This window comes from Myodes glareolus, chromosome 1 (assembly GCF_982192425.1).
Source record: "Myodes glareolus chromosome 1, mMyoGla1.1, whole genome shotgun sequence".
Lineage (NCBI taxonomy): Eukaryota > Metazoa > Chordata > Mammalia > Rodentia > Cricetidae > Myodes > Myodes glareolus.
Genome location: NC_142026.1, coordinates 140,447,774 through 140,472,103, shown reverse-complemented (window position 1 = coordinate 140,472,103; position 24,330 = coordinate 140,447,774). Strand labels below are relative to the sequence as shown.

General features: G+C 45.8%; 1 protein-coding gene across 1 annotated transcript in view; it reads left to right on the top strand.

Moving 5' to 3' along the window:
- Positions 1 to 22,103, top strand: part of LOC125391685 (uncharacterized) — a 28,793-nt gene extending 6,690 nt beyond the window's left edge. The window contains exons 2-3 of the mRNA XM_087896077.1: positions 15,676 to 15,835; positions 21,416 to 22,103. Of these exons, the coding sequence (XP_087752203.1) occupies positions 15,676 to 15,835; positions 21,416 to 21,507 (252 nt within the window). The 3' untranslated portion in view covers positions 21,508 to 22,103. The remainder of the gene's footprint in view (positions 1 to 15,675; positions 15,836 to 21,415) is intronic.
- Positions 22,104 to 24,330: the final 2,227 nt, after the last annotated feature.

The window sequence follows — 24,330 nt, the reverse complement described above, 5'->3', positions numbered from 1 at the left end:
TTACGAGTTTCGTCTCTGCATTGCTGAGCTCACAGGATTTCTCTTTCCACCCTGTACAATAAGCATGGCCACATGACTTGTTTAGTCAATGAGCCATGAAGAACTGGTGTGTCACTTCTGATGTGAGTGGCACACTGCTCTGTCTTTCCTTGCTACAGTGACTGGGGAGAGACATGAATGACTGGAGATGCCACAATGCCCGGGACCTAGGGCTCAGCCACAGTCACGGCACAATGGCTCTGGAGGGCCAACAAGTCCCCACAGTGTTATTTACGAAAATTAGCCCAGAACTGGATTTGAGGTTCCTTCTTAGAACAAGATAATGTGGCACATCTCAACTCAGATATGTCCACAGACCCCACCAAAGTATTCTCTGCCACTCAAAAGCTCCTGTCAGCCCATCCTGCAGACCCCCGGGGCTCTTTGTCACTTCTTCTTGGAAAACATATCTCAAAATAATAAAAACCAATTTGGTTTTAGAGTTATATGGTCCTGAGTTCATCCAGCTGCCATTGCCAGTTAATACCCAAGGATCTTTCCAAAACTCATTTCCTAATCTGGATACTTGATGTCATTCCTTGTGACATTTTTTAAAAACAAACAACACTGCAGCACATGTGTGGGATACTTACCGTTGTTAAAGTTCTCAACACACATGTTTTCTCTCCTTGGGATTAACACCAAGTATGAAACAAGGAAAATTTCAGAAAATAGTATTTTTATTTGTGACTTGTGAGACAGTTACAAAACTGTGTAGACAAATACTCCCATTTAGCATGCTCACCCAAGTGTGCATTCTCACGGGGCAGATGCCATCTATGATAGTTAATATGGCAAAACATAACTATATCATGTCATTAGGTCATCAAGGATGGGCTGAGTGTGGTGGCACATGCCGTTCATCGGAGCACTCGAGAGGGAGGCTAAGGCAGGTAGATCTGTGTGAGTTAGAAGCCAGCCTGGTCTACATAGTTCCAGGCCAGCAAGGACAGCACAGTATTTTCCTGTCTCAAAATAATAGTAATAATAATAATAGTAGTAGTAGTAGTAATTTAAAATTACAGATTAAGCTGGAGAGATGGTTCTGTGGTTAAAAGTGTGTATCACTCTTGCAGAAGACACCAGTTCTGTTCATAATGCCCCCATCTGACGTCTCACAGCAGGAACTTTCTTAGCCTTTTAGGGCCCTACACCCACACGCACAAACCCACACATGGACACACACATAATTAAAAGTAAACCTTTAAGTTATTATAGGTAATTCTTTTTAAAGTATTTTTTCTTAAACAGGGCCTCATGTAGCCCAGGCTCCAAACCTCCTGCTGTAGCTCCCTAGGTGCTAGGATTTTAGGCATGAACCATCACACACACACACACACAGAGAGAGAGAGAGAGAGAGAGAGAGAGAGAGAAAGAGAGAGAGAGAGAGAGACCAGGGTCTTTCAGTGAATTTTAATTGAGTGGTCACAAGAAGAGCCAATTTAAAAACAATCAATTATAAAAAAAGTTGAACACCCTAAAATGGAAGCTTTTAAAGTTATTCAGATCTGTCTTGAATTCCCTTTGGTCTGGGTATCTGGAAATGTATGACAATGCTTGATTTAAGGCACTTAGTTTAGTCACTTACCAGAAATTGAAGTAAACATCAGTGGTGAAATGAAGAAATACATGCTTATTGTAGATTGGCTCAGGTCTTCGACAGGCAGAAACCAGTCCTCGTTTAGACACTGGATTATTCAAATGACTATGTGTCGCAAATAACTGGGAACACAGAGTTTCAGCAGACTAGCGTGAGGCACAGCGTGGACGAAAATACGTTATTAATGAAATCTTGTACTCGGCAGCTTCAAAAATTTGTGGTTATAATTCCTAAAAGAAATAGACAATATCAATAGCATCTTTTAAAGTATTAATCTCAGCAGCTGGTTATGAGAAATTTTGTATGATTCTAGATGTTACCTTGAATTGGAACGCCGGAAAATAAGCTTTCTGGCTCAATATTCCCCATCAGAGGGTAATATTTAACCCTTAGTTTTCCACACAGTTTTTTTTTAAAAAAAATGGTATTATAGTTTGAATTGGAATGCTCAGATATCCGTAAAATAGAAATGGAATTTTAGAACAGGATATAGTATAATTTTGTCTAATTCTCTCCACCACAAATTTGCCTTCTCCAAGCAGTTGGTTCTGTAGCCTGGTCAGTTAACATATAAGCAAAGGTTCTAAACGGGCCTCCAAACCTGTGGGCCCTGTGTGACCTACATCTGGGTTTTTGTAGTTTTGGAGTGGGAGTCTGGCCGGTTGGTTTATTTTGGTTTTCCTTTTTTCTGATACAGGGTTTCTCTGTGTAACAGCCCTCGCTGTCCTGGAACTCGCTCTGTAGACTGGTCCGGGAGATCCGCCCGCCTCTGCCTCCCTGTGTACTGGAATTAAAGGCATGTGCTATCACATCCAGCTTTTCTTTCTTTCTGTTTTAAAAGACAGGCTGACTTTGAGTTCTTGTACCCCTTACCTTAGCCTCCCAAATGCTAGGACTACAGGCATGCACAACCATATACATTTTTAAGTGGTTGAAAAAGTCAAAACAAGTTGAGCTGGAGAGATGGCTTGGTGATTTAGAGTACCAGCTGTTCTCCCTGAGGACCTGCGTTCAATTCCCAGCACCCACGTGGCAGCTCACAACCCTGTGTAACTCCAGCTTCAGTGGATCTAATGCCCTCACACACACATACACATATAAAATGCAGATATAAGAAAAAAAATCAAAATGAGTTACAACAAATTATAAAATACCAATTTGAAAGACTAGGTATAAGATACCAGATACCAGATTCTAAATTGCAAGGGAAGGAAAGTGCCCAGTTCTTGAAGATCCATCTCACTATGAACTTGCTTTGACAAGAAAATAAAACAGGTAAACTTTAAATATTTCTTAGAGAATGGTGATAATCCCAAAGAAAGAATCAGGGTCCAAATGATGCTAATGTTTTAACTGAGAAAGATCAGCGGCCTTTAACTACATGAAATCTCTCTAAGGTCACTTGGAGAGTTCACAGACAAGCCTCTGGGGGAAGAACCCTAATCCCTAATTAGGTTGTCTGAGGAAGCAGCTCTGGGGAAGATTGTTATTTTTTACTTTGCAATTATATTTTCTTAGACGCAGGTAGACAATAATTATGAATGTGCTTCTGTCTTTGCAAAAGCACACGGATTAATTAATGAACACCCTCATTGGATCCAGGCAGAGGACTCGGAGGGCAGAGCCAGAATGGTGCCATGCATGTGCTGTGTCCGTGAACACGGGAGCAGTCTCCTATTCACACACTATCTTCAGGCAAGAAAGTGGTGCAAGGTCGCTGAGTGTGTAGGTGGAAGCTTGCTCCAGTTTGGAGCGGCTGTGCTCGGCACCTCGGTCGCACTGAGATCTCCCTGAGCAACCTCATGGCCGTTTTTCTTATTTAGCCATCATGGGTTTCCTTTACTTCTTCATTCCAGAGAAGCCAGCCGAGCCTACTGCGCTCTGTAGCGGCACTGTTCTGTCCCCTGCGCTCTTGCAATATTGCTTTCTAAGTCATTTGCTCCCCCTTAACACTACGTTACTGCAAGGGCTTAACTGATGAAGATTTCTTATGTGGATCACGTATAGAAAAGATTTTAAGAGAAATTTACAAACAATTGAAGGAACACCACCCCCACCCCCACCCCCACCCCCAACGCCTAGCTCTTGTCTCTGCCAAAACGTCCCCTTTGTCTTCTGGCAAAGTTGAGCACTATCCTGACTTCTGGCCTCGTACGTAAAGTCATCTTACTTTTGAAGTTTATAAAAATAGAACCATACACGTTCTATCTGTGTTGCAGGGCTGGTTTCTGTTGCCCACGTCATGCGTCTTTGTGTGCAGGAGACAGTGGCCTTGCTGCATGATTTGTCACGCAGCACCCATCAGGGACTGGTGCTGTCCCATAGCTGGCGACCTTGAGTTTGGCCCGGGTTTTCGCTCTTTAAGGAAGGCCCTGGCCTGCATAGCTCCAGATGTCCCCGTGTGCAGTCTGGGTGCATACGTCGTTTGGGTCTGGATGCAGGAGCTGAGGTGCGCATGCGCACAGGTTTCCGAGTCCTGGATCCACTTATGTGTCCATCAGCAGCTCCTCAGGCTGCAGCAGGCAATGTCCGTCTTTAGCCATGCTGGTGGGTGACATTCTGAGAGTTTGGAGTCTCGGTTCACATTTTCCTCATTTTTAATGAAAATATTTCCTCATATAGTAATTGTTTGGGTACTACCTTTTATGACGTCTTGAAGTATTTTGGTATGTGAGTGTGCGCGCTTGTAAGCATGCTTGTATATACATATGTGTACATATATGTAAAGGCCAGAGGTCAACTTTGGTTCTATTTCTCAGTTACCACCCACCTTGTTTTGTGAGTGTCTCTCACTGACTTGGAGTTTGGCAACTAGGTTAGGCTGTCTGGCCAAGCTCTGGGAATCCTCCTGCTTCTGCCTCCCCACTGGAAGAGTTATAAGCAGGTATCAACATGCCCAGCTTTTACTTGGGTTCTGGGCATCAAACTCAAGTCCTCATGTGTGTGTAACGAGTACTTTGTGGACTGAGCTGTCTCCTTACCCACTGGGTCATCTGTCTTAGTTACCTGGTGGAGATGCTAATATACTCCGGCTGTCACCATCAGCCTGTCCCCTCCCCCACAGCTTGTCTTCTCATCCCTGTAGCATTGTCCTTTGTTCTTAGATGTAAATTTTTATTTATCAGTCTTTTTCTTTGTGATTATGGTTCTTTTATATGCTGTTTGATAAATTTTCTCCATACCAGAATTATAAGTGTTTTATTTCAATTCCTCAAGTCTTTTTGTTAGACCCTTACACTTAGATAGTATACCAAATGCTAATTTGGGGTTTCGGTTAAGGTTGTGTTTTTCTAAGCAGCATTTGTTGAAGAAAGCATTCTCAGTGTTGTGTAAGTGGCATCATTGCCTTGAGTGTCTATGTGTCTGACACTAATCCCCTTCCTTATGACATCATTGCCTTGAGTGGCTTGTGTGTCTCTCACTTCCTTTGGCCTCTTTGCTATCACCTAACAAAGCATTGTCTTAGTCGTTGAAGTCATATAGCATGTCTTCTGCCTGATAGAGTGAATTCTTCCACCTCGTTCTTATGAAAGTTTGTCACTATGCTATGACTCTTAGTGGCACTTCCTGCTCCACATTAATTTTATAATCCACTTGTTAATTATCATAGGAAATCCAGCTATGGTTTCTTTAGGCCCACATTTTGTTTCTAGATCACTTTGAGGAGAGTTGATGTATTTATCACAATAACATTCCTAATCCATGGACTATCCCCATTTAATGGAAGTATCTTTAATTTTTCTTAATAATGTTGTATAACTTGCCAATATAACCCTTAGGTGTATTTTTTATTTCATCTTAAGTATTTGATGCTTTCTGATCTTGTATATGTGATATCTATTTTAATATTTTACTTTCCAATTATTGCTAGTTTACAGAAATATAAATGGTTGTTAAAAATATGCATATTGTGCCAACAATTTTGTTAAACAAACTCATTTTTGATTTTTGTTTCTTATGTATATGATCATGCTAATGTTAGGTCTCAAAAAACCCCTGGGACAAATGACTGAGGTGCCAGCTCTCCCAGCTTCACTGGTGGCTCCTCCCAGCACTTCTGACCCCGCCCCCTACCTTAAACTGCTCCCTCCCAGGGGCTGGGCTTCCACTCCCCTCCCCCTATCCCCTCTCCCCAGCTCCTCTTCTCTGTGTGGCTCAACCGTTTTGATTGTGTATCTCCTGGGTCTCCTGGTTCCTCCTCTGGGTCTCTACCGGATGTCTCTGGCTGTTTTCTTCCTCCTGGTTTCAGTAAACATTCTCCTCCACAGTATCTCAGAGTTGTGTGTCCTCATTTCATGGTTTCCATTCAGTTAACTACAAGTAGTGACAACTTCGTCACCTCTATCGGGTCTTCTGACCTTATTGCCCCTGGTTTAGGGTCCAAATGGAAAACGCCAACATCTGGTTATAAATGTCTTTTCAAATACTTACTTTTAAAAAATATTTATCACCATCATGAAGTACCCACTACTCTATTCCCATCTTACTAAAACTCGTTTGAATTACAAACAGATATAAATTATTTTAAATTATTTCTCACTATTAATTATATGGCTACCACATTTCTCTCTTTTCATAATGGTTTTTACTACTCCCAGGAACGAGCCTATAATTTTGTGATATTAGCATTTTTAACACATTGTTGTTGCTGGTTTTCTTTTTTTTTTAATTTTTTTAAATTTTTTTATTTTTTTGATACAGGGTTTCTCTGTAACTTTGGAGCCTGTCCTGGAACTAGCTCTTGTAGACCAGACTGGCCTCGAACTCACAGAGATCCACCTGCCTCTGCCTCCCAAGTGCTGGGATTAAAGGCGTGCGCCACCACCGCCCGACTGTTGCTGGTTTTCTGATATAAAGTTTGTGTCTGTATGTGCAGGAAGATTGGATTAGTCTTTGTCTTTCTTACCACGTCCTTATAAGATTTGGATGCGTGCCGGCATCACAAAAGCTGTTAGGAAGTTTCTCCCTTTTTATTCTCTGAACTTCCCACTTCCCTTGAACTTTTATAGAACAAGGTCAGGGAGGAAGGGCTTCATGAATAGACAGCATTCCTGGAGTAGTTACAGGTCTATTGAAATCCTCTGTTTCTTCTGGTATCCTTATTGTTAAGTTTCATTTTTCTGAAATCATGTCCAGTTTTTCTCAAAATTTCAAATCCATCAGCATGAAGATATAATACACTGTCGAGATAACATCAGTGTGAGGAACCTACAGTGATGACTCTCATTCTTGAGGTTGATCATTTTCATTTTCAAATTTAATTAAAGAGTCAAGTCTTACTGGATGTCGTGACTCAGGCCTAAGGCCAGAGCTTGGATGTGGGAGTCGAAGAATGGAGGATTTAAGGCTGCCAGGGCTGCAGGAAATGAATTCCTGTCCCAAAAACAAAAGAGCAAAAGACAGAGTAAAACATACCTTGCTTTCTATGTGAAATAGTAATATAGAACTTCCCAGCTAACCTGAGATGCTTAGTGTTAGAAATATTTATGTCTAAATGTTGCGATTTTCAAGATTCTATATCTGTGAATAAAATATATTTGCAAAGCGTGTATCAAGGTGATGGAGGAATGTGAGTTCCAGAGCCACAAGGAGCCATTCTGATTGTCTGGATGTCTTCATTGATACACTCACAGGTAAAAACACAGCGTGGTGAAAGTGAGGAAGATGAACTTGAGGTAGGGGCTGGGGTGGCCATTGAACCTCTTTGCTCTTCTTCCCAATATGGCCTGTTTATACATCCATTTATGCTTCTGGAAAAGCAAAAGCAGTACAGTACACTGTCTAAGCTATCAATAAGCACTTTTATTTAGAAAGGAAATTGTGGCCCAGCGAAACAGTGAAACGGCTGGTAAGACGTCTGCCGTTCAAGCCCGACGACCCACGTTCAATCCCTGCAGCCCGCGTGAGTGGAGGAAACCGATTCTCAAGGGGTTTCCTCGGGCCTCTGCACACTCGCTCACACACAGACATCATCACACATACACAAGGGTGTTTTAAAAATGGGGAAAAGAAATTTGGGATTTGTAGACCAAGCTGCCTTGAATTTGCATTCTCCTGCTCCAGCCTCCTGAGTGCTGAATTAGAGGCGTGAGCCACCATGCTATGCCTAATTAGACAATATCTCCGTAAACTGGAGGAGAAGACCTAGCCTCTGCTCTCCTAACAGCAGACACAGTGAATGTTGCTGTTTAACCATAGTGGCTTCCTGTTGTGGTTTTCATTTCTTGAAGTGGTTAGATTTAAGCAAAAATGTGGTTGCTGGGTTTTTTTTTTCCTGGCCCTTTTCAAACATTGAACCTGAAAAGTTTTACCCCCATTCCCATCCCTTGAAAAAAAAGAAAACCACATATGGTATAAATGTAAACAAACGTGACATTGATAATAAAATATATTTCAATTGTCGAATCCCCTTTCTGCTTCTAGACATAAGCTATAATCTTTAGGCTTAATTGGTTCTTTTCCTAAGAAAACTGTTTCCTGGTAAGAAGTCTTTGCAGAAATGAATGTGAAACCTACATTAAAAAATTGATTTTGCTGGGTGGTGGTGGTTCACGCCTTTAATCCCTGCACTTGGAAGGCAGAGGCAGGCGGATCTCTGAGTTTGAGGTCGGCCTGGTCTACAGAGTGAGTTTCAGGACAGCCAGAGCTATTACACAGAGAAACCCTGTCTCAAACAACGACAATGTCTTTTAGGGCCACTGGCAGAGCCTGCCTAATGCCCATAAAGCCCTGCGTTTGATCACCAGTGCACGACAGAACACATCTCCGCACTCAGGAGACGCAGGCAGGAGGAGCAGAAATTTAAGGTCGTCCTTTACTCCACAGCAAGTTTGAGGCTAGCCTGAGCTATGTAAAGACCCTTGTGTCAAAATAAAAGTGAATAAAAATAAAATGTAAAAGTTCAGAGATCCAACTTGTTTTTTATTTGTAAATATAAAATCAGCTTCATGTTTTAAGTCATAGACCCAAACTGAAGGGTCATGCACTATGCTCTGTAAGTGTCAGGATCCAGGCGGGTGGTGGCCCCGCTTGTCCTCCTGTTCCAAAAGACATCAGGAGTCCTGGCACTCACCTTCCCGCTGCCTTGCTTCTCTTCCCCTCTTTAAAGGTTATTATGATGGCTTTGTGTCTGAGTGTGGTATGTGCCTCCCTCAGAGCCAGAGCACGGATTCCCTTGGGGTTGTGACCTGCCTGTGCAGTGTTGGGAAGGAAGCTGGGGTCCTCTGGAAGAACAGTGTTCACTCCTAACGGCTGAGCATCTCTCTGACCCCTGACTTGCTTTCTCATTCTGCTCAGGAAAGGGGCAGCGTAACTGCCAGCCTGGAATGTGCTGCAAAAGAAGCTGGGGGTCATAGGACTGCCCTGAACATGGTTATGTCTTCAGGGTGTGGGAAAGGTAAATTCGGGGGCTATGGTAGGATTTGTCCTTCATCCACTGATTGATTAGTCGTGCCTCATGCTATTCTGCATACGATTCAGAGGGCTGAGTTCTACAACCTCTCTTTAGAGGTGAGCTCTGATATTTCATTTTAGTAGACAGGCTGCCCTTTAGCAGGCTGCTTACCTTTTGAACTATTTACTATCTATACTAAGTGAAATGATATTGGTCCCTGTTGGGAGGACATTTCCCATGCATGGGCCACCTTTCTAACTCTGGGGGTAGGGTGAACAGTCTTGGGGTGGTAAAGAACTCCCCAGAGAGCACAGGTCAGATTTGCTGTAGCGTATTATGAATGATGGGGATTTTCCGAGCTTGAACACAGCTATAACACAAGCTCTCCGTGTCTGCTACAGCCCCCTCTGACTCTCTGTGTCACCCCCAAGGGACTTGTCCAGTAAGGGAAGCTGGCACGGACACGAAATGTGACGGGCAGACTGATCACAGCAAGGGAGTCTTTGCTTCTGAGTCAGGGAGCGCAGCCTTTTGCCAAAAGCATAATACCAGGTAGGGTGGCAAGGCTGGAAGCTTGCCAACTTTCAGGATGGCTGTGAGAACGGCATGGCACTCTGGGAAAAAAGAAACCACACAACCTTCATGAGTGTTTATCCGCACGTCACTGGCCTTTTTTCAGGTTTCAGTTAGGAAGTGTAATAATTAACAATTATTAATTAATAATTAACAGCTCCCAATACCTGAGCGTGAGGAGATCGACTTGACAGACCAAGAAGTGAAAGTGGGTGCACTTTCCCGCCTTTTCCAGATCCTTCCGAACAAAGGGCTCAAGCTTCCAGTGCTTATTTAAAAATGTGAACAACCCCATGTGCCTCTGATATAGCACAGCGTGTGCCCGTAAGCCAACAGATACCACCGTCTGCCCAGCGGTTCTGTCCACTGTGACTTCTTACTGTGTTTTCTAGGGGATAGGAAGGTAGGTTACAAATAGATGACGAGAAGAAAAATGAGCAACCGTTCTTACTGAGAGACGTCAGCTACACGCTTGCTAAGCCACAGAACTGTGGGATGGACTGATGATCTTGCGTGCTTTTTCAACGGTAAATTCTGCTTCAGGATCGCATAGCTCCGTAGTGTTATAGAAAGGACTGTTCCTCGTCTGTTCCTACTCTCTCCCTCATCTCCTGGGCATCTGCCAACGTGCGTATCACCTGCCAGCATGGTAGTGAGCATACTTGGCAAATCAACCCCTGGACAGGTTTCTCATGTTTAAAAATTCACAGCAGAGTTCCTTGTAAAAGTTTCTCAGGCAGAGTGAAACAACATTTCTTTGTCAAACCCTTTGATTAGACCTTCTGCCTGAGGAGAGCATCCAGACTGGTCCTGTGGGTGCTGCCTGTGGCTGGAAAGGCCTCTCGACAGCATTTCTGGGGATTCACCCTTCAGATGCCGTTCCCAGAAGGTGTGTCCTTGCCTGTGAGCCCAAGTTTCTCAGGAGGTAGTTCTGAACTTACTTTTTAGTTTATAAAACTCTCCCCCATCCCCACCACTCACCCATGCTTTTAACTTAACATTTGTGAGGGATGCGCGTGACTATTAGATAGTCACTAGCAAACACCACACATGACAGAAAGCCTTCCCTTAGCCACACCACACCAGTGCATGATGGCAGCTGCACAGAAGTGTGAAGGCCACCTTCTGATGACTTCAGCTTCCTGGTGCCCTAAGCTGGGAAAGCAGGCCATCCTGCTGCTGGCACATTCCTTTGGCGTGATTATTTCCCAACACCGAGGCCATATCTTCATCTGTAAACAGAGGCCGTGACACCTGCTCTGGCACTGTGGGAACCACACTGACGCCTCGTAAAGGCAGCCCTGGCTGGTGGGAAGCTTCTGCCTCACCTCCTCTCTGTCCACACACTCCTTCACCTCACAGGAAGCATGGGCTGCAGCAAGTGATGGGACAAGGGCAGCCTGTTCAGAGTGCGCCTTAAGCACACGGTCAGTGTCTGGTAGTGTTCCCCTTGGGGGGGCTCTTGTAATTGCCCTGCACCATGCAGATGATCCCCATAAATGCGGCAGAGGAAGAGCCCACGTGGAAACCAACAGGAAGCAGGCAGAATACATGTTGCCATGCTTCCTACTTCCTTTCTACACTCCTGGAATGGGAATGCTATCGTGACATCGATTTTCTGAATGACAAAATACAAGGCTAGTAACTTAGGACCAGCAAGGGTCAAAGGGGTGCAGCAAGTGGGACCCCTATAGCTGTGGGTCCCCAGGGAACTTCAACCTAGGGACACTGTACTTGTCAAGGTTTTACAGTGCAAGACCTGAAGAGGAGCTCACTGAGGCAAGTCCTGAGGGCAAAGGACGGAGGGAGACTGCATATTCCAGTAATCGGAGCAAGGCTTGCTGGTCGTCCTCTGTCTGGCCCCACCTGTCCTATGCCCAGCAAGGCAGGTCTCTGTTCTGTTGGCTCTGAACCACAGACAGCACAGGCTAGGGATGAAGGGCAGCATGGAAAAGCCAAGGCCTGCCTTCTGCTTGCTCCTCACCACACCAGGTCAAGCGACCCTCAGAGCCAACTGGCTCTAGGTGCCATTCCTCTGGCCCCCGCCCCTGGCAGACTCACAGTGGCAAAGCCTCCAGCTTCCCGTGCTAGCTAGTTCTGGCTGCTCTCTTTATAAAAGCCTGTTTGCTTTGCTGAAGCTTAATTCACAGAGCATGATAGTGGTGGTTTCAGGAGCATAGGGAGTTGAATAGCCATCACTAAGATCTCAAAAAGAGACCTGGTGCCCGTTCACGGTCCTTTAACGTTTCCCCCAGTGCCTCCAGCACTCGGGAATCACCTACCTAATTTCTGTGCCTCTAGAGCTGCTGGTCCTTGGGGCTTCAGATGAAGGGTCAGAAGACATTCTTCACCCTTCGAGTTCCCTTAATCTTGTCTACACCTGTGTAAACAATCCCTCCACAGAATGCCCCTCTGTTAACCCTTTAACAGGCACTTTGTCTTCTTGGGACCCTTAGCTTAGACTTGTTTACCAGTTAAGAGGGAGGAGGAGAGCAGCAGAGAACACAGGGCAGGAAGGACTCCCGGATGTGGCCATGGGTGTAACAGTGCAGTAAACATGATAAACACAGAAACTGGGCATTGTGAAGGCTGAGGGGACCGCCGCTGCCCTTTAGGTTAACTTGCTTGCAGGGCCCTGGGGAGAACGTCCAGCAGCAGTGAGGTGCAGAAGACCATAGCCAACGACAAGATGTATCCTAAGTATCTCCTCCTTGCTTCGGTCTTAGAACTAAGCCCCAGAAAAAGACCCCACAAGTACCCCAGTCCTTTTTTTGCCCTCTTGAACACAGTAAGGATGTCAGTATTCCCGTAGACCTCCTAGAAGAGTCCACATCCCTCCCTTCCCATAGGCCACTTGATTGGTCTCTTCAGAACATCCCAGAACCTTTACTCTTCCTGTTTTTTATTCTGCCCATCTAATCCTGTAAGCCATCATGTCCCATACAATGGGAGGCTGTCTTTAATGGACAGAAAGGAAGAAGATGAGAGGTGGCGGGTAGAGGTGTCAGACCTTCTCCTGGGCCAGGCGTGTACACACACCCCTACCTGCCCTGCACGTCACTGAGGGAAGACTGCGGATGACCTTGAGGGAGCATCAGCAAGAGAGGGCGTGAGGGAGAAGAGAAACTCAAGCAAGGGGTGACAGAGAGTCACAGAAATTTAAGAAGAAGCATAAAGAACAGTTGCTGGGACTTGAGAAGAGGGGGAGCTGCAGGTGTAGAGCTTTTGAAGGACAGAGACATTGGTGATTCTCTGGGCTCATCCGCTGGGAGTAATGGGGAGCTTCTACAAGGATATCTTTCTCTGAAGCTGGTCTTGAAGACTGCATTTCTCTCTCTCTTTCTCTCTGTCTGTCTGTCTGTCTGTCTGTCTCTCTCTCTCTCTCTCTCTCTGTGTGTGTGTGTGTGTGTGTGTGTGTGTGTGTGTGTGTGTGTGTGTGTGATTTTGGCCTTATTAAAGCAGGACTAGGAAGTGGGTAAGGAGGAGGGGAAGTGTGACTTCTCTGTGGAGAGGTGTAATAGTCAAGGGAGAAGAAGTGGGGATGTGGGATGGGGAAAACGGAAGTCAATGAGGGCTCGAGTTGGCGGAGAGTAAGGATTGGGAACAGGACCAGCCGCCTGAGACAGCACAGGGCCCTGGTCAGACATGCTGGGATAGATTGCCTTCCTCAGAAGTGTCTTCAGACTGCTCCAGTCTGCTTTCTGTCCGTGGGACCTCACTTCCTGCACATTCTGGCAAATGTACTTTCTGTTTGGGGATGAAAGTGTTCCTGGGGAGGCATCTCACTCGCTTCCTCCTGCCTCCTGGCCCTTACTTGATACCAAGGGTGCTCAGCATGAGACCAAAGTTGGTGTTCTTGTAGAACAGGAGCCTGGAAACCAGGAAAGCCTGCCTGCTGTCAACTGCTGCGTCTTGAGTCACCAAGAAGCGTCAAACCTTCATTCCAACCCTTAAAAAAAAAAAAAACCCATTATTAACTCGCACCACGCCTCTCATAGGCAGGTTTCCGTGTTGGCCCATTTATACAAGTGAAGGGCAAACGTTAAACAATTGCAGTGCACAGCCAGTCCAGCAGCGTGGCGCGGAGCGTGGCTTTCACAGCCCTAAGCATTAGCCTGGGTTTCTGCTTGTTTCATTTTGAGATAAATATGGGTTTTTAAGGGAAAAAAATCACAGCCTGTGGAAATTTCATTTATTGCAGAAGCCTGTCTGTTTTTCTTAATTCAGTTGGTAATTTTTATCATGTTCGCCTGTTGCTCTCTGTTGAGAAGAGGTCTTACTTCACATCCCACAAAGTTTACACGCCAAGTGTCTTTGTGTTTCTCCCCTCTGGCATCATAACCCTCTGATATCTTTGGCAAAGGACTATCACTTTTTGAACACAGATGGGAAAGACAGTCACAGAGAACTGGAGTGAGCAACTCAGGTCTTCCAGCTCCCAGCTGATGCAGTGGGGCCACACACACACACACACACACACACACACACACACACACACTCACCGCCTCTGAAACTCCAGCCTCCATGGTCAGCTTGGGAACAGGACCTGGTAACACTGGTAACATTGCTCAGGGCTGGACTGCCGCTGTGGAGTGAGTCTCCAGCTGAAATGTGTCATCTAGAAACATCCTGGGCGGATTTTCACTAAGTTCAATGTCACAGAACAGTACAGCTAAGAAGACCTCAGAAGCCATTAAAGCCAGTCCCAGACCTCCTATATTACAGTCAAATAAGAAATAATAATAGATATAATTCCATTAAAATTTTTATAAGATCCGGAAAAGTAGTTTTTATTTTAATAAGATACTAAGTGAAAAACTGGATTGAGGAGTGGTAGTCTGTGCATTTAATCCCAACACTTCAGGAGACAAAGGCAGACAGATCTCTGAGTTTGAGGCCAGCCTGGTCCACAGTTGCAGGACAGCCAGGGCTATATGTAGAAATCCTGTCTTGAAAAAAATGAAAAGCAAACAACAAAAAACAAAACAAACAAACAAACAAAAAAACCACACACCTGATTGAAACCAGATTTGGGAGAGGGTTGGGGTTTTGTTTGTTTGTTTGTTTGTTGAGGCAGGGTTTCTCTTTGCAACAGGCTGGCCTCAAACTCACAGGGATCCTCCTGCCTCTGCCCCTGGAGTGCTGGGATTAAGCGAGTACACCACTATTACCTGGCTACCATCAGACAGTTTGAAATGGTGAAAACTAGCATTGTCCAGCAGGAATTTAACACAACGCAAATATGATTTAAACCTTCCTTTAGCTACCTTATGGCAGTACAAAGAAACAGATAAAAGTTGTTTTAATTATATACTACATTTTGCCCCATATGAACTAAATAGTGTAGTCTGGCATATTTCATACAAAAATTGCCAGCGAAGTTTTTATAGTCTCCTTTTAAGGGTCCCTGCATTTTACATCACTGTAACTTTTTTGGAGACTTAACATATCTAAAACCCCATCTGAGTGGCGTATTGTTCTCTGGGGAAGGTCTGGATTGTCTCCTTTATAACCATGGGTTACCACTATACTGCCATCATTTGAGAAATGAGGAGCTGCCTGGTTTCTGGGAGGGCTGATACTCGTCAGTGATTTCCTGAAATTTCCAGAACTCCCTAATGAAAAGGTCCCACTTCCAGTTGGATGACCAGAGTCACATTTGCTCGTGGAGCCCAGGCCATCGTCTATTTCTGCTTCCTGGGTAATGAGGGGATGGGCCAGAGGCAGCAGCACCTGCCCTTAATCCCAGCATGGGGCGGCGAGGCAGGGGAATCACAGGTTGGAGTCTCTGCTGACAAACACAAGGAGACACCGTCTCAACAATCATAGAAACAATAAGGAAATGTACATTAACGCGACACACACGTATGATCCGTACAGAATTATCTTTTTGGATCCTTAGCTCAGGACGCCACCTCTTGAACACTTGCCAATAGAGGCCAGCGCTGCTGTGAGCCGTCTTTACACCGAGGTCATTTCTCCAGCTGCTGCCAGAACATAAACCTTCACACCCTGATACTTTAATTCCCAGTCTCTGATACATACGTCTTTTGTTGTGCTGGTTTCTTAGGAAACGGCGTCCAGGGCCTTGGGAAGGGTCAGCAGGAAAGGTATTTGGGGAATTACCAACCTGAAACATGACCCATCTAGAGAAGTGTCACTGGGAACGACAGGCAGCCGGAGACCACGCTCCCACGTGAACAGGATGCCCAGAACAGAAGAAACACAAGGTCAGTGTCTGGTAGTGTTCCACTTAGGGCAACTCTGGCGTCGCTATGCACCATTCACATGCTCTCTGTAGTGGGCTGTGGAGCAGCCCGCGTGACGACCGGTAAGAAGCAGGCACTGTGTGCGTGCTGCCACGCTCTCCACTTCCTCCCCATGCCTGGACGGCAAGCCCTGTTGTGGCACAGATTTTCTTACTAATAAGGTGCACATTTTTAAAAATCCTTCAGAAATGTCTTTCCTTGAACTGAAGCTAATAGTAGAATCAACGTCCAGAAGAAGAGGCGGTGGTGCTGCAAGTTCAAGCCCCCATCACCACCTGTCTCCATCCTCAGCATGCTGAGAGTAGCATTGGTAAGTGACAGCCCTGATGCAGGGGACGGCTGGGAAAGAAATGGTGATAAGAGATGGTGATGTCACTTGCCCTTTTTATTGGCAATCTCCCACCTCACATACAAAGACAATCGCTGCATCCGAGAGCTGCTGCGTATGTTAATACAACAGCCTTGGTGGCACATGGGAACTCTCCTGGGACCTGTCAGTCACGGCTGCTGAGTCCTAGGTGGAAAACTGGACGGCAACGCCCCACCTCTGCGTGAGGTGACTCAGTGAGGTGGAGCCCTGGGCCGCGATAGGAGAGTCCAAGAGTCTCCCTCGCCTGTTTTCTGGGCTCACTCAGTCTCAGCTTGGAATTGCACGGCTATTGTGAAATTGTATGGGTTGGGACTCCCTGCAGTGGCCATCAATGCCTGGAAATCCACTGCATCCTCTCATTGTGTGTGGGGAGAGCCAGGCCAGACTGGGGGACGGATAGCTGCCAGCGTGCAGACATGGCTCAGTTGAGCTCTAGGAAGAGGCAGACACTGGCTTAGACCTGGAGCAGCTCAGCCCTGTGTGACAGACATGATCATGTTTCTCCAGACTGGCCGAGCCTTCTGTACAGCACAGAGGGGTGGGAACTGAACCTCCTCCCGGAGACTAGATTTCTGAGTAACTCATCCACGAGTGCCTGTCACAGCCGTGGGAGTTCTCAGCGCTCTCTCCAAAGCGATGGCTTTATTCCAGCATCTGACCCCAAGCACACCATAGTCACTAACACTATTTATCACTAGGGAAATGTGATATTAATACATGTCATGGGGACATAAGGATGTAGTGGCTGTGATGGACAGGGAATGCTCACCTAGTACAATCGAGAGGATTTCAGTGACTGGAGATATGGCTGGTCAGAAACAAGATAGTGTTTAAAATTCAGTGTGTATGTATGTGTGTATCTGTGTGTGTGTATGTGTGTGTGTGTGTGTGTGTGTGTGTGTGTGTGTGTGTTATCTGTCTCTGTGGAGTTATTTCTCTCCTTCTGCACTTATATGTGTTCCAGGGGTTGATCTCAGGCTACCAGGCTTATGTGGCAAGCACTTTTGCTTGCTGAGTGATCTCAACAACCCAGAAACTGGATAGTTTTTAAAAAAAAATACCTACATGTGTGAACTGATCTGGGAAAAAGCCAAGCAGCTTCAGGGTTTCAGACCGCAGATCTACCAGTGATGCAGACTGGCTGATAAGAAGGCCTCATCCAGGAGATGTACTATCACCACAGTTGTCGGCGGAGACTGCTTGTTTCCCGGCTGCCCAGACCGGAAATAATCACACAGAAACTAAAACATTAATTAAAACACTGCATGGCCTATTAGCTTATGCATATTTCTAACTAGTTCTTACATCTTAAATTAATCCATTTCTTTTCATCTGTGTATAGCCATGTGGTTGTGGCCTACCAGTAAGGTTCCATCCAGCGTCCAGCTTCTGTCTCCTGCGACACCTACATGGCTTCTCCTTGACTCTGCCTACTCTCTCTCTTCACCTCTGTTCGGATTTCCCACCTGGTTTTACTCTGCTAAGCCATGGGCTAAAAGCAGCTTCTTTATAAACCAATGGTATTCACGGCATACAGAAGGAATCCCATACCACACAGTTGAGCTCAAGGTCCCCGGCATGCCTGTGTCCCCTAGTGTTTGTAAACACGCATGTCAGAGACCTGCAGAAACTAATCTGAGACTGAGTGAAAAGACACTATAGACCAGGCATGGGCCTGGCACTTCAAGAAGATAAGGAAAAAGGATGTGTAGCAAAGCTAGACCATATGCTGTCTTTTAGTGGGAGGTTAGCCCTAAACCACGGAGATATTTGACAAGTACACTGTACATAAGATAAGTCAGCCCTAAAACTGTCTTTAGTTTTAAGCCACACCGTAGTCTGTTTCTCATTGCTGTAACACAGTACCACATATAAACCAGAATTATTCCTCATGGTACGGTAGGCTGGGAAGTTCAATATCATGGAGTCAGCCTTTGATATGGAGCTATATCTTGCATGCCAAGATGCAAGAGGGTGTTCTGGCCAGCTCTAGTCTCTCTACCTCTTTTTATAAAGCAGCAGATGCTATCAGGGAGTTGCACCATTATACCCTCGGTAACCTAATTGCTTCTTGTAGCTTTTACCTCAAAATCCCAACAACATGTGAATTACATGTGAACTTGGGCTCATGCTTCCAACACATGGGTTTTGGAGGCGCTTCATGTAAGCCATAGCAACAAGAGAGGGATGTAAAAAAATAAAACAATTCTTTGTTTTGGAGGCACTGTATTTTAAAATACCCCAGCCAATCAGAAAAACGTTGGTATCCTTACACAAATTCCTGGCCCACAAAGACCTCCAGTGTCAACTTCAGCACCTCGTAACTGTCGCATAAGCTGGCATTGCACAGCGTCATGTGTGAAGCATTGCACAGCGTCATGTGTGAAGCATTGGACAGCGTCATGTGTGAAGCATTGCACAGCATCATGTGTGAAGCATTGGACAGTGTCATGTGCGAAAAGCTACCATTCCTCTTGTTTGCACTTGGAGCTTCATTTCCCAGGGCTATGGCAAAAATCTCTGTGGCCTGAATGCTAAGATACCTGCTAGTTTAAAGCTCAGTTTCCAAAGGGTTAATAAGAAATGACTCACCCACAGCTGTCCTCTGCCTGTGGCTCAGCACCTCATCCCTTCTCACACATGCCCTTGGCCATGAGCTGTCCTTGAGCACCACCGGATCTGCAGCAGCTCCAAGAGCACAGGATGAATAACAGCGTGGTCCTTTCCTCAGGAACACGCCGATGACTATTGTCATCTTCCTCAACACCGCTCAGTCAGAGGGATGCAGGGCCAGGTAGTCTGCTGATGCTAACCAGCCTGGGACTGAGTTCCTCCCACATATTCTTTACTCAATGTTTTTTTTAAAAAGAAAGAGAATTACATTCTTCTTAAAATTTTATGAATCTGATTTTTGATGCATTTGATGGGCCTATTACTCTAAACTCTGAAGCTTTGTTGTAATTTGTTCTCATTGTGTATGAAAGTAGATAGATAGAAAAAATAGATATGTCCAATCAAGGCATTGTGATAATTATGATAATTGTCTGAAATCTCTTATTTGGTAAATGTGGAAACTGGGTATAAGAAGAGTTAAGAAACGTGCTGAGAACTCATTCAGTATTTTAGTATCTCTCTGTGCCAAGCACGAGGCTCCATTGCTCATAAGAACGGGGCCAGCTGCAAGCCAGGCCTTCTGATATTTGTGTTCCCAGGGCTCTTTTTAACCTCTTTACAAATCAGACCAGCCTCCCTGGCAGTTCACTAGGTCTAGCAGGGAGAGAAGTGTTCTCTTTGTCCTGACTGAGTGCACGCTGGCACAGTTCTCTCTGTGGAAGCACACAGGGCAGCTTTGAACCCTGGCCTCCAATAGCTGGAGTAGAGGGTGACTTAAGTCCTCTCACTTGGTGCTTTGCAGTGGCTGGGGACTCTACAACAAGGTGTGTGGACTTGTCGCAGGAGAGCAAAATATGCTATGATCACAGGCGTCAAGAATGCTGCCATTCTTGCTTTCTTGGACTGGCATAAGGGCGGTGGTGGCTCGTGCCTTTAATTCCAGTTCTTGGGAAGCAGAGGCAGGCAGATCTCTGTGAGTTCGAGGCCAGCCTAGTCTACAAGAGCTAGTTCCAGGACAGCTAGAGCCGTTACAGAGAGAAACCTTGTCTCAAAAAAAACAAAGCAAAACAAAACAAATCACCTTTCTTTAAAAGTGCAGATTATCTAATCAAAGAGGAAAGGTAAAAATTATAAAGACAAAAGACTCAAAGACATAAATTGACTCCAGGGCTGATGTTGTGGGTGGCGGCCTTCCAACAGCTCTGAGCCTGCCTTCCCACAGCCTCTGACTTTCCTCCTGTGTCACCGAAGAGCAGCTGAAGGTTAGTTGCAAAACTGGTGATAAAGGTCCTAGTCGGTGGCTCTTCTTGGTTTACTTAGATTTCCCCATTCCCAGCATGCTATTTTTGGAACCTTAAATACAGTATGGGTCTAAAAAGATAAAATTACTATTCAAGGAGGAAAAACTGTGGTAAAATTTTATTAAATCCTGCCTTAGTGACCCCTTGCCTTAAAGGTTGGGAATTGACTCCAGGAGAAGATGAACCTGCCTGCGGGAGCATCTGAATCCTTTCACTCTGGGTCAGGAGCAGAGCCTGGGAACTAACAGTCTTAACCACCATAGGGTCGTTAGCTGCTGTCACTCACTTGCTGGTGAGGAAAGCTGGAGTTGCTAAGGGTTTGCCAGCCTTTCCCAGACTGCAGTCAGAAACGGAGCAGGCGCTATCCGACGGGTGGGTGACCTTAGAGTGTGTGTGGTGTGCTCAGCAGAAGTTGAGTTACAGTGATCAGGACAGATAGCTGAGGGGTGGACTGGAATGCACTGTCTGGGAGGACCCAAAGTCTGGTCCACTGAGTGCAGAGATCCCCAAGGTCTGCAAGATCAAAACTGCTTTCAGCATAACATGACCCATGACTACCAAGCTGAATATAACGCTATCCGCAATAAAGACGAAAGTGCTCCTTCCTTGCTGTGTGAGGTGGCTGCTCACCGGCACTGGCTCCAGGCTGCTGCGTTCTTCACCGGGAAGCACCCAAGTAAGAAAACGCCTGTTCTGCTTGAGGCTGGGCAGCCAAGCCAGTCACTCACCCCGGCAGGTTTCTGCTCCTCTGTGGCATGAATGCAAACGGAACAAGCAGCCTTGAACAGGGCAGGTTTTACTTCAAGGACATTCTGTCCACTTTCTCCTTGGACCACCACTAAGTAGCACGGATACTACGGTCATCTAAGTTTTGGTACTTGGGTAGGAATTTTCTAGAAAAGAAACCATCTCCTAAAAAATTAACTGGCAGTGTTGCTTGGCAATGACACTTGAGATTCTGTGTGAAAATTAGCTTCAAAAAAACATGTGTTCACCAGTATGAGCTTGTCAGTTTCTCAGCACTTGGAGACTATCTGGGGAGATCAGTGGCAGTATTTTTACTAACTGTATCTTTTCAATAGCAAGCTAAACATGTCTACATGGGAAGACCTGCAAGATTCAGTGAATCCAGACATCCGAGAGTGAATCAGCGGAGCACAAAACTTGGCCTGTGGATTCTAATGAGTATAAAAAAACTCAGATTTCAGATTCTCAGGTCAATTAGCCCTTAAGAAATTATCTCTTGTCTGATTTCAGAACAGTTTCAAAGAAGAATATCCACAACTACCCGAAACGGCTGCCGCAGTGTTCCCTCTTCTGTGCTCAGTCACAGCGGTCTGTCACCGTGAGCTGAACAGATGTGGAGCAGTCTGTCACTGTGAGCTGGACAGATGTGGAGCGGTCTGTCACCGTGAGCTGGACACAGATGTGGAGCGGTCTGTCACTGTGAGCTGGACAGATGTGAAATGGTCTGTCACTGTGAGCTGGACAGACGTGGAGCGGTCTGTCACCGTGAGCTGAACACATATGTGGGTCAGTTTGTCACTGTGAGCTGGACACAGATGTGGAGCTGTCTGTCACCGTGAGCTGGACACAGATGTGGACCTGAGGTTGACTTTGAGTATGCTAAAGCCTCACCTAACAATATTTGCAAAAGTGTTACCTTTTGAACTGTGTGTACCATTTTTATTACAAGATGTAACTACTTTTCATAAGAACACATATTTTTATTAATATGCAATAGGTTCATTATTGTTTTTTTTGAATAGTTCAATATTTTGGAAAATTCCACGTTTTTATTTCTAACAAAGTAAATATTGATAGAAATTACCTAAGCAAGCAAAACCGCTGATAAATTTTGTGAGTAGAAATGGTCCTGAGACCAAGAAGGTTGAGAACTTTGCTGTTGGTGTGGAGGTTGTGTGTTCCTGGGGACACAGATGCCAGTAGGCCTGTTTGGGGTTCACTAACGCGGCTATAGAACTGTACAAGCAAGACAAAGGCTAGCGAGGAATGGGGGTTTGTGATAGAGTTGAGTGGTGGTGGGTAGGGCAGACTTCAAGAATGCAGAGAACAGTCATGTGTGAAACTCGCCTCCAAGACAGAGGCAACGAACTCGTCTGCCAGCTCGAAAGTTGCCAGCATTCCTCAGGACGGAGGTTCCTGCATCTAAGCAGTCTTAAGACTAAGACCAATATATCAGCTGTCACCTGAATGCCCAGGCTACTGCCTGTACTGTGGATTCCAGACTTGCCAGTTCTCAAGTCACACAAACCATTTCCCCAAAATCAAGACTGAGTCACCATACATGAATGATACATGAATGGTTAGAAAGGTTGCAGAGATGCCAAAGAAGTTGCCTTCTCCGACGATCAATTCTCTCATTCTACCCCAGGAGGAAGACTAACTTGTGAGAGATAACTTATGGGGCTAGAACTCTTCACTGACAGAGGCCACAACATTCCCTTTTCATAATCGTTTTCTAAGGCATGGCTGCCACGGAGGACTGCTATCCAGAGACACTCTTCCTTCTTGGGTGAAGGAACACAGCCTGATCAATGTCTCCAGTGCAGCTCTGAGGCCACCTTATTCCATGGTACATCCATTTATACACTGATGTGTTTACCAACATGCTGTGCTGTTTGTATTCATGATTGACAAGTACTCAGCGTGGATGTGGCCTGGTAGCTACCACAAAGATATAAAATGGCCTTATTCATGAGAATGGTTTACATCTCATGATCTTTAATTCTTCTCTTTTTTCCTCTTTCAGTTCTTTTTTTAAACAAGGCTTCGCATATCCCAGGTTGACCTTGAATTCATTCTGGAATCCACGGCTGGTCTAGAACTATCCACGGCTGGTCTAGAACTATCCACGGCTGGTCTAGAACTATCCACGGCTGGTCTAGAACTACTTGTCCTTCTGCATCAACGTTCTAAGTGTTGGGATTACCATGCGAGCCGCCCCACCCAGCTTGATTCTTCTCATCCTTTTCCAATCCTCATCTTCCTGTGGACCCTGAATAATTGCTGGGTCTTCAAGAAGAGACTCAGGTTCCTTATGACCTGCCTGGTGTCTGTGTGAGGCCTCCACGTTACCCGTGGGAAATGAAGATGAGTCTTAAGCCAGCGTCATCTCCCTCGTCAGGGTTGCAGGCTTTGGTTACCAGAGACACAGCTCCCCATTTCTGTGTGCTGTGGAGACTGATAGACCAGGTGCTTTTTTGTAGCTCCAGAGGCATAGGAAGGATAGACCAAAGGGAGAGTGAGCCAGTTTCGGCAAGAGCAGGTGATTCACACACGCCCCTGGAAAACGTTCTGCGGGAAAGCAATTAAGAGTGCCTTTGGCAGGTGGTGAGAAGGCATGTCAACATCCCATTTATTCTGCAGCAGCAAAGGGCTTTTGTGTGAGCTCGCCAAACACTTTCCACCCCTTCCTTTTTCACAGGAAGCAGATGAGACCGTTGTCCATCTTTAACTTCCTACTTGGGCTTTTGAGCACGCCAATGTGATAGGACCCAAGAGCAAGCTGGCGACTTGGTATTGGAAGAGGGGAGGAACATCATCAGCTCCCATTCACCGAGATCTTCCTCCCAAAGTGTGGTTTGCTTTGAGCTGAGGAAACACATTGGAGCTACAGCCCAGAGGCAGAGAAAAGGCAGAGGGCGGGCAGAGGAAACCAGAGACATGAGGGTGGACCAGGCACCCGGACTGGTGGGCTAGACAGAGGCGGGCGGTCTGCCGTGGTCACTAATTACTAGCCTTCTACATTCCCGAGCAAAGGAGGGACTGTCTGGGACAGCAGTCTGGACAGGGGTGTGGAAGGGGAGGAGACACTGGGACAGGTGGGCAGGTAGGGTGCCTGTGAGAACACAGATAGTGGGGATTATGGGAGTGGTACCTACAGAGGGCAGGCAGTATGTGATGGCGATCCTGAGACTTTGGGGAAGACTGTGTGGAAGGGGGTCCCAGCGGAAGGGATGTTACCAAAGAGTAGCTCTGTGCTGATGACTTCAACCAGGGTGGCTGGGCATAGCAGGAGAACGTGAGACAAGAGACCGGTCGTCTGACCCTGAGTGACGGTGACATTTTAAGAGACTCCTGTTTCATCATCAAGGATAATGACCCAGGACTGCAGTGTGAGAACCATTAATTAACATTTGCACAGGGAT